The sequence below is a fragment of the Colletotrichum truncatum genome (genome assembly GCF_014235925.2).
Source record: "Colletotrichum truncatum strain CMES1059 chromosome Unknown Contig_0006, whole genome shotgun sequence".
Classification (NCBI taxonomy): Eukaryota; Fungi; Ascomycota; class Sordariomycetes; order Glomerellales; family Glomerellaceae; genus Colletotrichum; species Colletotrichum truncatum.
Window position 1 is genome coordinate 3,902,935 of NW_027222403.1, and position 14,261 is coordinate 3,917,195.

Below are 14,261 nucleotides of genomic sequence, written 5' to 3' on the forward strand. Positions count from 1 at the left end.
CCAGGAGCATCAACTTATAAAAAGAAAAGGCAGTACTGAAATTTGAATAAATGAGTTTGTTGTTATAGTCTAGTAGAACCTGTATTGTAATAGAGATACTTTAAATGACAATCTAGCATATAGCCTCTTCGTTAATAGAAGGCTTCATCATCCTCATAATAATCCTTACTATATGTTATAATTACTCTTGAAGTGCCTTTAGCATTCCGTCAATTGCAAAAGCAGCAAGAGCCTCGAGGTTACCCATGCCAAGGAGTTCCAGCATACTAATATTAAAGCCAAAGGTCGCGCGCCACCAGCTACGCATCTCGATAGCAACGAGCGAGTCCATACCGAGATCAGCCAGCGCGACAGATGTCTGGATTTCGTCCTCGGGTCGGAGTACCAGGGTGAAAAGCTTCTTGCCGATTTCGCGAGCCAGGAAGTCGACAGCGCCTTCTTCCTTCAACAGCCCTTCGTCACCGCCTCGTGCTGATTTAAGCCAGATCTTGAGGGCCTCACTCGACGACGAGCCGCCCGGCCCAGATCCGTCCTCGCCAGTTGAAATATTGCGGTACACTGCCATGCGCATGTCCTTCTTCCAAAGGGACCGGTTGCTAGAGCTAGTGAGCGGCGTGGTCGAGGCCAGGCCAAGAACAAAGTTCGTTCCCGTAGCGGGGCCCTCCTTAAGCAGCACCGATGCGCCAATGGCCTCCATGAGCTCCGCCTCGTTGATCATGTACGCTCCGGTCGTCTTCATAGCGCGGCGGAGGGTCTCGTTGTTTGAGATGACGCCGATGTCGTCGACGGCTCCAATGTCCACTGAAGATGCCGGGAGGCCCTGGGTCAAACGCCACCTGGCGAAGGAATCAAGGAAGGTGTTGGCCGCGGCGTAGTTGGCCTGGCCCGGCTGGCCCACGATGCCGGAAATGGAGGAGAAGAGGACGAAGAAGTCCAGCGAGGTGCAGTCCTGTGTGGCGAGATGGAGGTTCCACGTGCCTTGGACCTTGGGCGCGACGGCCTGCTGCCACTCTTCGAGCGTCATGCCGTCCCAAGAGCGGTCGCGGAGGACCATAGACATCTGCATGACTCCGCGGAGGCACTCTTTGCCGCCCGCCGCCTCAACAGCGCGCCGGACGTCCGCACCCTCACATACATCGCCCTTGACCAGCGTCACACGGGCGCCCATGCTGCGCAGCTCTTCGATGAAAAGTTTGTCCTCATCCTTGGAGCCAGCGCTGCGTGAAAGGTATACGAGATGGCGCGCACCGCGTTCGACGAGCCAGCGCGACACGCCCTGGCCCAGACCTCCGAGACCGCCAACGAGTAGATACGAAGCGTCTGCCGAGCCGTTGTCTCCGCCGCTACCGCCGAGAGAGACCTCTCTCTTGCGTGTGGCAGCCACCAACTCCTCCTCGGGATCGGCATCGGGGGTTTCCCTGATCTTGATGACAATTTTACCCATGTGAAGTCCCTGCTGCATGAAGCGGAAGGCCTCGCGGACCTTTCCGGCGCTGAAGACGGTGACAGGCCGGACGGGTTGAATGTAGCCGTCGTTGTAGCACTCGACCACGCGTTGAAGAAGCCTAGGTAAGTCTTGTCAGATTCTGATTTAAGCTTGGGGGGTTGGAGGGGAATCAGGGACTTACTCTTTACAGATAGTCCGCCTCTTGAAGCAAAGTTGGTCAAGATCGACACAGCAGTATGATCGATTAGCCAGGAAGACGTCCATTTCCAGTCTACCAGAGCCAAGAAGATCTCGCTTGCCGATCTCTACCATGATACCGAACTCGGCGACACATCTCCATGTGGCATGCAGTAGCTCTCCGGACAGAGAGTTGAGGGCGAGGTCAACGCCGTTTCCATTGGTCACAGACTTGATCCCTTCAACAAAGGACTTGTCTCGCGAGTTAAAGATGTGTTCTCGGGGGATGTTGAAGGTATCCATTAGATACTTCACCTTCTCCTCGCTACCTACCGTCGTGTAGATGACCGCACCGGCCATGCGGGCAAGCTGGATGGCGGCGATACCGACGCCGCCGCAGGCACTGTGGATCAGGACGGACTATTGTGAGAAGTGTATGTCAGCTTACCCTAAGTCTATCCAGAATGGGTTGAGATAGAGTCAGTAACTTACCTGTCCTCGCTGCAGACGGCCTATGTTGAAAAGCGAGTAGATTGCAGTCGCATAGACGCAGGGCATCGTTGCGGCGTCCTCGAGAGACAGGCCATCGGGTATCTTCTCACAAAGTTCCTCAGGGATGGTGATGGATGTCGAAAATGAGCCCCGGTTCAACAGGAAGACGCGATCACCAGCGCGGAGGTGTTTGACGTCTGGGCCGACCGCGGAAACGACACCAGAAGCCTCGAGACCGAAACCTTCCTCAGGCATGTCAACGATGCCGTTGGCGCTCAGCACGTCCTAGGGAGAGATGTGTTAGTCATTACGGTCTTTCTCTCTCGTGTGTATATCATAGTCATAATGGCTGTGGCGCTTACCCTAAAGTTTAGTCCGGCAGCCGAAACCTTGACCTCGACGAGGTTTCCCTCGAGTGGCGTCGAAACGCGGCGGTTCCAGGTAAGGGCCGCAAGCAAGCCAGGCTTCTTCGTGTCAAGCACGACCCTGTCTCCCGCGTCGGCGCACTGCAGCTCGTCGGCGAGGGAGAAGGGATAGAAACGGCCAGTGTGTACTACGTTGTCGACGATGGCGTACTCATAGTCGGGATCCAAAGCAGTGGGGTCGTCCTTGGCTGTAGCCGCCTTGGCCTCTCGCGCCGTCGCAAAGTGTCTAAAGACGGTCGCAATGCTCCCGGCGGAGGCGCCGACGTCGTCGACCTCACATGTGGCGAAGGCGACATCCGCCTCGGACCGGAGTGTGCGTGCGGTGCCGATGACTTGCGCGTGCAACGGGCTCTCATAGGGCGCCACCTGGCAGAGCCGTGTGATCCAGAAGATGCCGGAGCCGCTGGCAGAGGCGGTCCTGACGAGGTTCTTGAATGCCTCGTACCGTTTCTCGTCGATGCCGTCGAAGAAGGCGTCCTGTTGATCGAGCAGGGCGATGACATCTTCGCCCTGGGGTACCTCGTCGCCCAGATTCCTCTGGGTCACGACAAACCCGACCCTGCCCAGCTCCTTCTTCAGCTCGTCCACAACCAGAGGGTTCTCAGAGCTAGTGCGGCAGAGGAGAGTGACCTCACGGCCAGACGGGGACTTGGCCACAGTTTCAGCGTGCCGAATGATCATTAGGTTATTCTGCTGGAGATCCTCGCGCGGCGAATCGGGCATGGAGACGGAGACGGCCAGGTCGGCACCGCTCAAGACTTTGTTCCAGGAGGCGAGATCGATGTAAGGCTCCTCGACCCTACCGTCAGTGACGCCGCTCCACCATCGGGGCACGGCACCCATGACAAAGTTCAGCCACTTGGACGAGCCGGACGAGAACTCCTGTAGAAGCACGCGACCGTCGGGGCGGAGAAGCCGGCGCAGGTTTGCCAGGCTTTCTGAGAGCTTGGGTGTGGCATGCATTACATTTGTTGCGATGATGACGTCGTACCCCGGTTCGTTGTCAGCCGCGAAGCCCTGCTCCTCGAGCGGCTGTGAGATGTCGAGCGTCTTGTATTGCATGTTGGCGGCTGCCTTGAAGCGCTCCTTGGCCGCCGTCACAACGCCCGAGGACAGGTCGGTAAAGGTGTAGGTAGAGTACATGATTGGGCCACCGTTTTCGTACACTAGGCTGCGGAGGGCCTCAGCGGTGTGCGTACCCATACCAGCTTCAAGTTCAAGGACGCGGAGGTCTGGTCGCGAGCGAGCGAGCTGGCGCAGGAGGCGAGACGTGTCAAAGGCAGTATCCCGGAGAGCCTTGACCTTGGCGAGGCTGTCATCGGCCAGAAGAACATTGGACGCGCTGTCACGGCCCTGGAAAATGCTGGTGATACTAGAGAGAATCTTGAAGACGGCCAGCGCCGCCCCGGCTGCCGCGGTATCATGGAGAGCTAGGAGCTTGGCTTTGATGGCCTCGAAGAGAGCCCAGTCCTCCATCTCAATCAGGGAGGCGTCTGCCCTCGAAGCCTGCTCGCGGATCCAAGCAGCGTATCTCTCCATGAAAGGGAGCATGGTTTGGAGGTTCGAGAGGCGTCGCTGAGCATAGACGAGGCAGAGCTGTGTCATCTCATCGAGAGCGGGCAAATAGAGCTCGCGATCCTCGGTCTTGGGCGTATCAACAAGCGAAAGCTCGTCGAGAAAGTCAACGTGGGGGCCCCAAGAGTAGCGGGCGGTTGAGTGAGAGTCCTTGGCGCGTTCTTCAGAACCCTCTCCTGGCAGCGGCGCAAGACGAGCGCCGGACATGTCGAGAACGACTTCGCCGCCGGCTGTGAAGCACCGACAGGACCCAGTGATGGCGCCGAGACTGCTTATCTCGGCCTCAGACGACAGCTCAACGTCGGACGTGCTGCGGTAGACCTTGAGCTCCTCTACGAGGGTGGGAATTGCCATGCTCATCTTCTGAGTGTAGCCCTTGGTCGCCGCAACGCTTAGGATTTGTAGGCAGGCGTCGAGCATGATAGGGTGCAGATGGTACGGCTGCTGGGCTGCACCACCCTCGAGCTTCGGGACTTCCACCTCAGCCGCCGCCGACCGATCCAGCGTGCCTGTTCGGATGTTCTGCAGAGCTTGGAAGAATGGCCCGTATCGGAGGCCGACCTCTTGCATGATGCCATACGCCTTGCGTGTTCCTAGCGTACGCGTCATGCTGTGACGGGCATCGTCGCCGGGAACAGCAGGGATGCCGCCGCCGTCACCGCCGTCGACAGTGCGGCTGAGGGACTGGACCTGTCCGGTGCAGTGCTTCGTCCATAGAACTCCGTTGTGCGAGGCAATACTGAACTCCCACCACTTGCTGTCGAGGGAATCCGTGAGGCGAACGGGGCGCAGCGTGGTGAGCAACTCGAGGGGTTTGCCGTCTGTGACGACGAGCGCCGTGCTGACGATGACATGACGGAGGGCATAGCCGTCCTCGAGGCCGGTGATCTGGCGAGCTGCCTCAGCCGCCATCGCCATGTAGCCGGCGAAAGGGAACACAACGTTTTCGGCAATAATGTGGTCACGGACCCAGGGGGACTGCTCGACGTGGAAGACGTTACGCCACGTTGGCTCAAGATCAGTGCTTTCGGTCGTACGAATACCCAAGAGCTCGTGGTAAGGGTGCTTGCGTAGCCGCCACTCCTTGGAAGTTCTCGACTCCCACCAAGCCGTCTCCTCATGGTCCCAAGCGTACCGGGGAAGGTCGGGGAGGAAAGGGTTTGTTCCTGAGCCTCTAGGCAACAGAGAGCCAAGATCAATCTTCACATTCAGCTGATGGAGCTTGCCGATGGCCGTGAGATAGCTCTCGACGCAGTTTCGGCTGCGGATCATGGCTGACACGTAGGGCAGCGTCACTGGGGGCACGGCGTTGGCCGTGATCTGCCTCAGCGGCCCGGCCATTGCAGAGTGCGGACCGACCTCGAGCAAGACGGAGCGATTGGGTTGCTGCTGCGCCAACTCCGGGTTCTGGAGTATCTGGGAAACAGCCGTCGAGAAGAGGACGGGGCTCTCGAGGTTGCTCTTCCAGTACTCAGGGCCGAGCGATTCACTGGGCTGAAGCAGCTTGCCGGTGACGCTGCTGTAGAAGAGACAGCTGCGGGCTCCGCCAGCAACGATGTTGTGGTCTTCCAAAGCCTTGCGGTACCATTCGCCCACCTCGGCCATGTGGTAGGAGTGGTAAGCCTTGTCGATTTTGAGGAGTCTGGCCAAGACGTCCTTGCCGCCAGGACGCGACTGCTTGATCTTGGCCAGGACGGCCTCGACGGCGGGCGTGTCTCCGGAGATGGTGACGCTGTGCGGAGAGTTCTCACAAGCGACAGCAGCCGTCGTGCCAGCCAAGTACAGCTTCACATCATCCCAGCCGAGACCGACGGCGGCCATGCTTCCAGCTCTCTGCTGCATCTTGGCCGCGACACCACGAAGCCAGGCCACAATGATGGCCTCCCGGGCCGTAAGGGCGCCGGCAGCATAGGCACCGGCGATCTCACCGCTAGAGTGGCCCACGACGGCAGTCGGTCGGATACCTACAGATGCCAACGTGTCGACGAGAGCGACTTGTACGGCCGTGCAGAGCGGCTGGGACACTTCAGCCAGGTCCATGCGGCTCTGCTTCCCGACCTTGAGCAGCTCTCGCTCGATGCTCCATTCAGGCTTCGTGAGTAGTGTCTCCTTGAGGGCGGCATCAAGGGAGCGGATGGTCGAGCGGAACACCGAGTTGTCCTGCTGGAGCAGCTCGGTACCCATAGCCGGCCACTGAGCGCCCTGGCCGGTGAAGACCATGACGACGTCCGGCGAGTTCTGCGGCGCCCGGACGAAAGCGGACACGACCGAGTCGCCGCTCTTGGTGGCAATGGCGAACGCGCGGTGGGAGAGGTGCTCTCTGCCGTTGGCCAGTGTGTACGCCAACCGGGAAAGTTTGTCGGGGTTACTCTCCACGAAGGACTGGAAGTTGTCGACTGTGGTCTTGAGGGAGCTTGACGAATTCGCCGAGTAGAGGAGCAACTGCGGCTCGTCGTCGGATGCTTGTGCTTCTTGCCCCAGAGTAGACAAGGGGGATGAGGTCGAATCCAGCGGCTCCACGCCATACGAGCGAGCAGACTCGAGAATGGCGTGTGCGTTGGTGCCGCCGATGCCGAAACTGTTGATACTCGCGCGCTCGTAGCGGTCCTTGGGCCAGGGGGTGGGGTCGACTGGCACGACGAGGTTGCTCTCCTTGAAGGGGATGTTGGGGTTGGGCTGTGAAAACTTGATGTTGGGCGGGATCACGCGGTTCTCGAGGGCCATGACGACCTTGATGATGGAGGTCAGGCCTGACGCGCCCTCGGAGTGACCTAGGTTCGGCTTGACGGAGCCGATATACAGCTCACGCTCCTTGGTGCCGAAGACACGGGCCACGGCGTTGGTCTCAATAGGATCGCCGGTGGGCGTGCCGGTGCCGTGGCACTCGACAAAGGTGGTCTTGGAGAAGTCATCGATGCCGGCCAATTCATAGGCCTTCCGGATCAAGGCTTCATGACTCTCAGTGCTGGGCATAGACACGCCTTGCGTTTTGCCGTCGGCCTTTTTGTCCAGAATCAGTACATACACATTATGTTTTGCAAGAATTAGTTTAGGTACTCACGTTTGTTGCCGTTTGTTTGATGATGGCGCGCACCGGGTTCCCATCCCTCAGTGCGGCGTCAAGAGGCTTGATGTACAGAGCCGAAACAGCTTCACCACGGCCGTAGCCGTCGGCATCAGCAGAGAAGGTCTTGCAGGAGCCCTCAGGCGAGAGTACGCCCTGTTCGCTCATGGCCTGCGTCATGCCTGGGGCAAGAATCAGGTTGGCGCCGCCGACGATGGCAGACGAGCAGTCACCACGACGGATGGCGCGGCACGCTTCGTGGAGGGCGACCATTGCTGCCGAACAGGCGGTGCGGACCGTCATGCTAGGATACAGTCAGTTAACTGTTATAAGAGAGTGATTATACTACACAGGAGACTTACCTAGGTCCCTTAATGTCCAGTTCATAAGACACGTGGTTGGACAGCATAAAGTCACCAGAGCCGGTAGTACGGTAAACACCGTACGGCTGGTTCTCCTTGGCGTTCATCTCGATCCAGTCTTCGCCGAAGCTGCCGACATAGCAGCCGATAAGGCTGCCACGCCAGCCAGTCACGCCGGCGTCCTCGAGACTCTCACGGGCGACCTCCATCATCTGGATGTGGTGGGGATCCATGCGCTCGAGCGAGCCGCGGACGAAGCTCGAGAAGGCGCCGTCGACCTTTGTCAGGTCAACGTCAAGGAAATATCCGTGCCGGGTCTTGACAGTGCCCGGTCGACCTGAGGGGTCATAAAAGGCCTCGACGTTATACCGGGACTCGGGCACCACCGACTTGGCGTCGCCTTTGGCGAGCAGAAACTCCCACAACTGCTGAGGAGTATGCAGCCCGCCGGGGAGGCGACATGCCATGCCGCAGATGGCTATTGGAATGTCGGGGTTGGATTCAGATAGGGCTGGTGTGGCCGCACCATTGCCGTTGGTTAGATCGTTGAGGATTTCTACTCCGTTGGATTTGCCGATACCGTTCAAGACATCACCAGCGGGCCGGTCACCATTCAGGTAACCGCTATGTCCGTTGGATGTGGCATGATTGTGGGTGCCGTTCAGATGGGTGCCTTTGCTGCCGTTTAACACAGAGTGGCCAACGGGAACTGGCAGGCTTTCGTCAAACGCGTCGCCATTGGTTGAGGAGATAATGCCGGGTGCCATTTCAAGACACTGAGAAAGCCGTTGACCTTTAGATTTTGCTTGTGTTTAGTTCTTTCTTGCTTTTGACGCGTTGTGGTATGATGCTCGTTCGACTTAATGTATTCGTCCTGACGGCAGTAGGGCACTGTCGAGCCTTTTTTAGATTCGTCGCTTACCTTCATCATGAGTCGCCATGGCGTGAATGTTGAAGAATGAGATAACGCCATCGGCTTCCCTTGAGCCTCAGCCTGCCCTTGGCGCCATCCACCATGTTTCCGATGGCGAGCTGACACGGCTTACACATCCCATGTAGAGTTCTAGACACACGAACGCCTCCGGAACCCGTGTCCCAGGATAATGCAGGCGGCCGTGGCTGGCCATGGCCACGGCGGAAGCGAACGGGTTCCGTGTCCGAAGGATCCATCAGAGCCCATCTGTGTAGAGGATCGAGAGGCACAGCAGGAACCAATTGTTTGGGGTGGTGGGTAAGATATTATATTCCGGTAAGCGGAGACTTCAGGCACAGCGACGCGAGGGATTTTTGGGTTTAACCCAAAGCACATATGTGCCAGGCGGTCACCTACTAGTTCGTGGGGTAGCAGCAACATGATCTGGGGTCTATCATAACTTGGATGATAGTTTAAATTTCTAAGTCACACTAAAGATACCAGCGTAGCAACAGCTACTTTTCCATTGACTGAGATTGGGAACACACACACCCATATGAGGAGAACTAGCTTCTCAGAAGATGGGCAAGGCACCTTCCAGCTGATCGAATAATGCAACCTTTGTGTTACAATTTATTATCTGTATACCCTGATTACATTAGATGTGCCGAGTCACATATCGGGTACTAACGTTGTGGGAAACACAAAGGTGTCCACAATGCACTACTGTGTATAACCCATCATGAGGGGTAAACTGGGAAGAACTGGGCATAATGTATTACATCATTTCAGGGTAGTAGCATGCGCTGTAGAACCCCTATGCAATCCGTCAATCATGCATTTCTCAAAGACAGCTGTCCAGCCCTGTAAGGTTTTTGAATATTTTCTCCATGGGGGGCACTTGTTACCCCCTTGTTATCCCCTCGTTGTCACTCTTGTTTACGCCCCAATTTTTATAGGTGGATAATCTTACATGGAGGCTTGAAATGGTGTGTGCTCACACTCGGGCATGTAAGTACAAGAGAATGTGCGCGCGCGGCTTATAAGCCTACATATGCAGCCTGGCTAGATAACGAGGTGACATCTAGCCAGGCAGGTTTTTAGCGAGCTTGGCGACTAATCTTTTCGTCAACTGAAGTGGCGTACTTGGACATGTCTTCAGATTTGGAGTTTAACCCCCACTCTTCGGTCTGTGTCATCCCCCAGACATTCATAACCTCCCCCACGCCACGGGAAGCGAATAAACAGCACATTAGCCAAAACTCGTATTCGCTTGGCTATCTTACTGACTGCTGGAACCCATTGCGGCCGACGCTTTAAACTCCCACAATCCGCACGATTCTCAGTAAGCAGTGTCGTATCTTTCCTATCTTGTTGAATGCGGCAAGACTCTATTTTTACCAAGCCGATAAATTCCAATTCCAATAGCGTTAGGAACACTCTATACTCCTCCGCTTGAGCAACAGTAAATCCCATCGAGTGCGGCCTAACCACAGTGTAACCGCCCCTCTCATAACAGAGATGCATGGCGACATAGCGTCCTGGTCATTGCGATCCCATGATGTTTACCTAAAAGTGATCCCATCAGGCCCAGCGTGGTAGCAGGTACACGGCTTGCGGGGTACTGGCCAATCAGGAACAGATTATGTACAATTATGTTTGTATAGTAAGCATTTTGTTATCTAGCATTTGGAGAATGACAGGTTTGTGAATAGGCTGAGCTGCACCTGGCATGCCTAGAACCAATGGGATAAAGTTGATCGTAATAGGTCATATATATTCCCGCTGAACGCCCGCTGGACGGTAGAAACGACTAGAGCACTGCTCAAGTAGACTATTGGATTGGTTAAAAGAGCCTTCCCTATCCCCTGATCGATTCCTGCCCCTCATACATAGACTAGTAAACAATAAACAAAAACCCGATTAGCCCTACGCCGCCCTTGGCGAAAACGGTGCCTAGAAGCAGTGGATGGGATGAACCACTAAACCTAGAAATCGCCGAGACTCTCATCCTCCAGTAATATGCTGCAGCTGCCAAGGTGCCATCAATTTGCTCGCTGTGGGATTCCGGTGAGCTATGTCTTGGTGTAACCCTCATTCCATCCATCAGGATTTTACATGCATACAGATGGGTACCATCGTCTCACCGGCTGGGGCTTACACTAGATGACGCCTTGCGATCTCGGTGGGATGACAGCCAAGGGTCCATCTATGGATATGCGCCTCTTTTCGTACTGTTTGCCAATACATACGATGCCTGGGGACACGGGGGACCGGGTGGCGTCCCAAGGGTGGTTGCACCATCCAAGCCAATATCGGCGCTAAAAGGTGACTTGCAGTATGACAGGTCGTCACATTAGTCGGAGTGTAACCATGAAAATTAATGACGTCCCGTCCCGTCCCTTGTCAGGATGCTCATCCGGTTGGCCGGGCAGAACGCCCAGTATTCCTGCAGAATGTCCCAAGCGAAGTTCCACGGCACTGTGTAGCGGCTACGCGTGATATCTAATGGCTACGCGTATTATAAGAAAAGAGCCGCTCGGGTTCCGGGCTGTCCTCGATCTTCGGTGATCAGACGCCGAGATTTGAAAAAGCCGAAAAAAAAAAGTTTGCGTTGCCATCATTTGCAGCGTCCAGTCAGAGCTTGTGCGGTCATGTCGGGCAAGAAGCGAAACAGAGACGGTGTTGAAGAGGTCTGTTCATCCTGATCGTGCTCCATGAACCTACCGCCCTCAGGAAGGGGAGGGGGTTAGGAGGAGAAAAGGGAGTAGGCCAAGGCGGAGGGTTTGAATATGCTCATGAATAGTGACTGACCAATGTTCTCGCTCATACAGGAGGGACCTAATGGAAAGGACCATATGGGTACGTTGTAAACTCGTGTTCCATATCAATTCCTGATGATTATTGCGCTTGGCACGCTTCCCTCCCTTCTCCATCGATACATGTCTAAGCATAAAGACGACGGAGTGAGAAGAATGGGAACACGATGGATCCAAAGTAAAGTAACTGGTGTTAACGAGAGACTCTTCACAGCCTGTGACCAATGCCGTATCAAGAAGATCCGCTGTGGTAAAGAGCGGCCTCAATGCTCCAACTGTAGCCGGCTCGCCATGTACTGCGAGTGGTCTGGACATGGGAAGAAGCCAAATCAAACAGTACTGCTGTAAGACTATTTCCTTGACCTCTTGCCGTGTCATTGTCTGGTACCCCTTCTGTTGGCCCTCATCAGGGGACAGGGGCGAGAGAACCAACGACACGGAACCAACCTTTGTATTATTGCCAAGGTTTTGAAGTTGCCTAACCGAGAAAAATCTACGTGCAGTCACCAGTCAATCGCGACCATTGACAACCGGCTTGAGCGTATCGAGGGAAGAGTCTGTGGCATGTACCAGCTGCTGCAACATCTTGGCCCTCACTCCGCTTCTGGTGCTACTAGACCTTATGGCGGAGGCGGCGGCGGCTCGATGCCAGAGACCGACTCGGGCTACGGATACCTGCCCGGCATGACCTCGTCCAATTTCCCGGGAAACTCACCGGCATGTACGCCGACACCCCCTGCGGTGTACCATATTGCGCATGGTCCACGCGGCTACGAGCGTTACTTCGGACCCACGTCCCTCATGTCCCTCTTGCACAACTTTGACGATCTCCCGCTGCTGCAGACGACCGACAACAGCAGCAACAGCCAAGCAAAGATGACCTTGACAGTGACAAGAGCGGAACCACCGGTTCCGGTAGCGGCAGCAGCAACGAGAGAGAACCCAGGGCCCCTGACGGACGCCGCGGAACGCGTGAGGCGGCTCGTATCGGTTCACCGGGAGCGGCAAGCAGCCAGAGATATCAGCAAGATTGACGGAAGGGTTATGGTAAAAGAGCCCTCGATGCTGATCCTGGTAGCCCTCGTCGATCCCTACTTTCAGTTATGCAATCCGCATCTCCCGATATGGACAAGGGCCGGGTTCCGCAAGCTGCTAGACGCAGCGCAGGAGAATACCGGAGCCCCCCAGTCCACATCTTTGACCTTTGCCATGTGCGCTAACAATCTTGTTCTGCTAACGCTCACCGCCATGGCCCTTCATGGTCAGGCGACTGGAGGCAGCTCCAGGGCTTCCAACGGCACTATTGACGTGGAGGTTATCCAGTCTTACATAGAGAACGCGAGCCGAGCTATGTTACACATTGGACAGCTTTTGGAACCTCGCTTGGTCAACGTCCAGGCGCTCTTGTCATTGGTTAGTCTGCAAGTCTATCATATTCCCCTCCCAGATCCCCTTCCCCGTCATCCCGTCTCCCAACCCCGCTCTTTGACAATCTTATCAAGAGAGGACTAGTGCTGACATAGAGGGTGCTTCTTTGTGGAAAATTAAGTGTGCCGTGGCCCAGGTCTGCCTCCCGGAAGAAGTCTTCAGTCTTGCCTTAACCCTGGCAAACCAAGTCGCCAAGTCGATGGGTTTGCACCAGTCCCAGGGTTGGAGCTCCAATATGAGCCCAGAAGAGGCTGAGGAGAGAAGAAACGTCCTCTACTGCCTGTATTGCCTGGACAAAGCTGTGTCTTGGAACCACGGATCTGCACCCAGTGTGGGTAGCACTGCCGGATTTCTTGCCGGACTCGCAGGTACGCAGCAGGGGCTGTCTGATGCAGTCAGTAGCGGCGGAGACGGTAGTGGCAGCAGCGCTCTCTACATGAGCGCGAGATTCGCTCTGGCTCAGATCGATGATAACCTCTACACAAGTCTCTACGGGCCCGATGCGGCGGCTGCCACGCAGGGTTTTGAGGGTTATTTTAGCAAAATCAACCTTGAGGGCTTCGAAGCCAGACTCAGGCACTGGAGAAAGCTTTACGATTTCCACAACGATACCGGCGGTGGTAACCACATCTCTTTCGCGGATGACGGGGACGGTAACCGGCTATCGCATGTTTCCAGACTGGACCTGGAGGTCAGCTACAGCCTTACGCGTATGCAATTGCTTTCGCGCTTCGTCGAAGACCCGGAAGTTTGCTCTGCGCTGCTCGACAATGCCCGCAGCTGCTTGGTCTCGTTGCAACGATTGTGGGCTGCTACATCCGACCCAGGCCACTGCTTTAGCTTCGCCCGGTAGGTCCAGTCAATTACCATTTTATCAGGATATAATGAGTGCTAACAGATCTCACAGACTAGTTTCGTCATTCCCCCCGGTGGTTGTATATCGACTCGCCCTCCAAGCTGCAACCTCTGAGGGGCCTATGAGCGGCAGCGATATTGAGCTACTGGGCTTCCTAGCCAGCTCATTACAGACGATGGCGTCGATGTTTGGGGTCACGGACTCGTATACCTCGAAGTTCTCCGCCTTCGTCGACATCATGCTAGGTTTTGTCCACGACAGCCACCAGCAAGATAGAGAGCAGCAGCATCAGCGACAACAATCCATTTCCTCTCATCATCAGCAATATAGCCCGGCGGCAAGCCAGCAGCAACATGAACAGAACGTAAAAATAACACACCAAACAAACGCGTCGATTCACAGCTTTCCCATGTCATATGATGCTTTATCATCCTCCTCCAAGAAGCAATCTCCTATAGCAAGCGAGCCGCTGCAGGTGAAAAGCCGTGATTCTGCGATCGCAGCGTCTCCAGGATCGGCTGCAGAACATGTAACAGACGCAAACCGTGTAAACATCGACGTGGATAAGGGTTTGATGACGGTACCGGCAGGTCTGCTTGCGAACGGCCGGGACGAAGAGGCTCATGAGAACTATGTAAGTGGTGGAGATCTGGAGTCATTGATGGAGTATTGGTGTCACCAACAAAAGATGTCCGGTTCAATG

At 55.8% G+C, this 14,261-nt stretch overlaps 2 protein-coding genes across 2 annotated transcripts; one reads left to right on the forward strand and one right to left on the reverse strand.

Annotated features, from left to right (window-relative positions):
• Window positions 1-181: 181 nt before the first annotated feature.
• CTRU02_210361 (KR domain-containing protein) lies at window positions 182-8,309 on the reverse strand (the record flags this gene model as incomplete). The annotated part of the gene is made up of 6 exons (XM_036733534.1): window positions 182-1,565; window positions 1,629-2,044; window positions 2,117-2,401; window positions 2,479-7,116; window positions 7,178-7,484; window positions 7,543-8,309. The coding sequence occupies 6 exons, from the start codon at window positions 8,307-8,309 to the stop codon at window positions 182-184; spliced, it is 7,797 nt and encodes a 2,598-aa protein (XP_036574742.1).
• Window positions 8,310-11,958: 3,649 nt separating this feature from the next.
• CTRU02_210362 (C6 transcription factor) lies at window positions 11,959-13,555 on the forward strand (the record flags this gene model as incomplete). The annotated part of the gene is made up of 2 exons (XM_036733533.2): window positions 11,959-12,687; window positions 12,824-13,555. 2 exons carry the CDS (start codon window positions 11,959-11,961, stop codon window positions 13,553-13,555), a joined length of 1,461 nt encoding a protein of 486 aa, XP_036574741.2.
• Window positions 13,556-14,261: the final 706 nt, after the last annotated feature.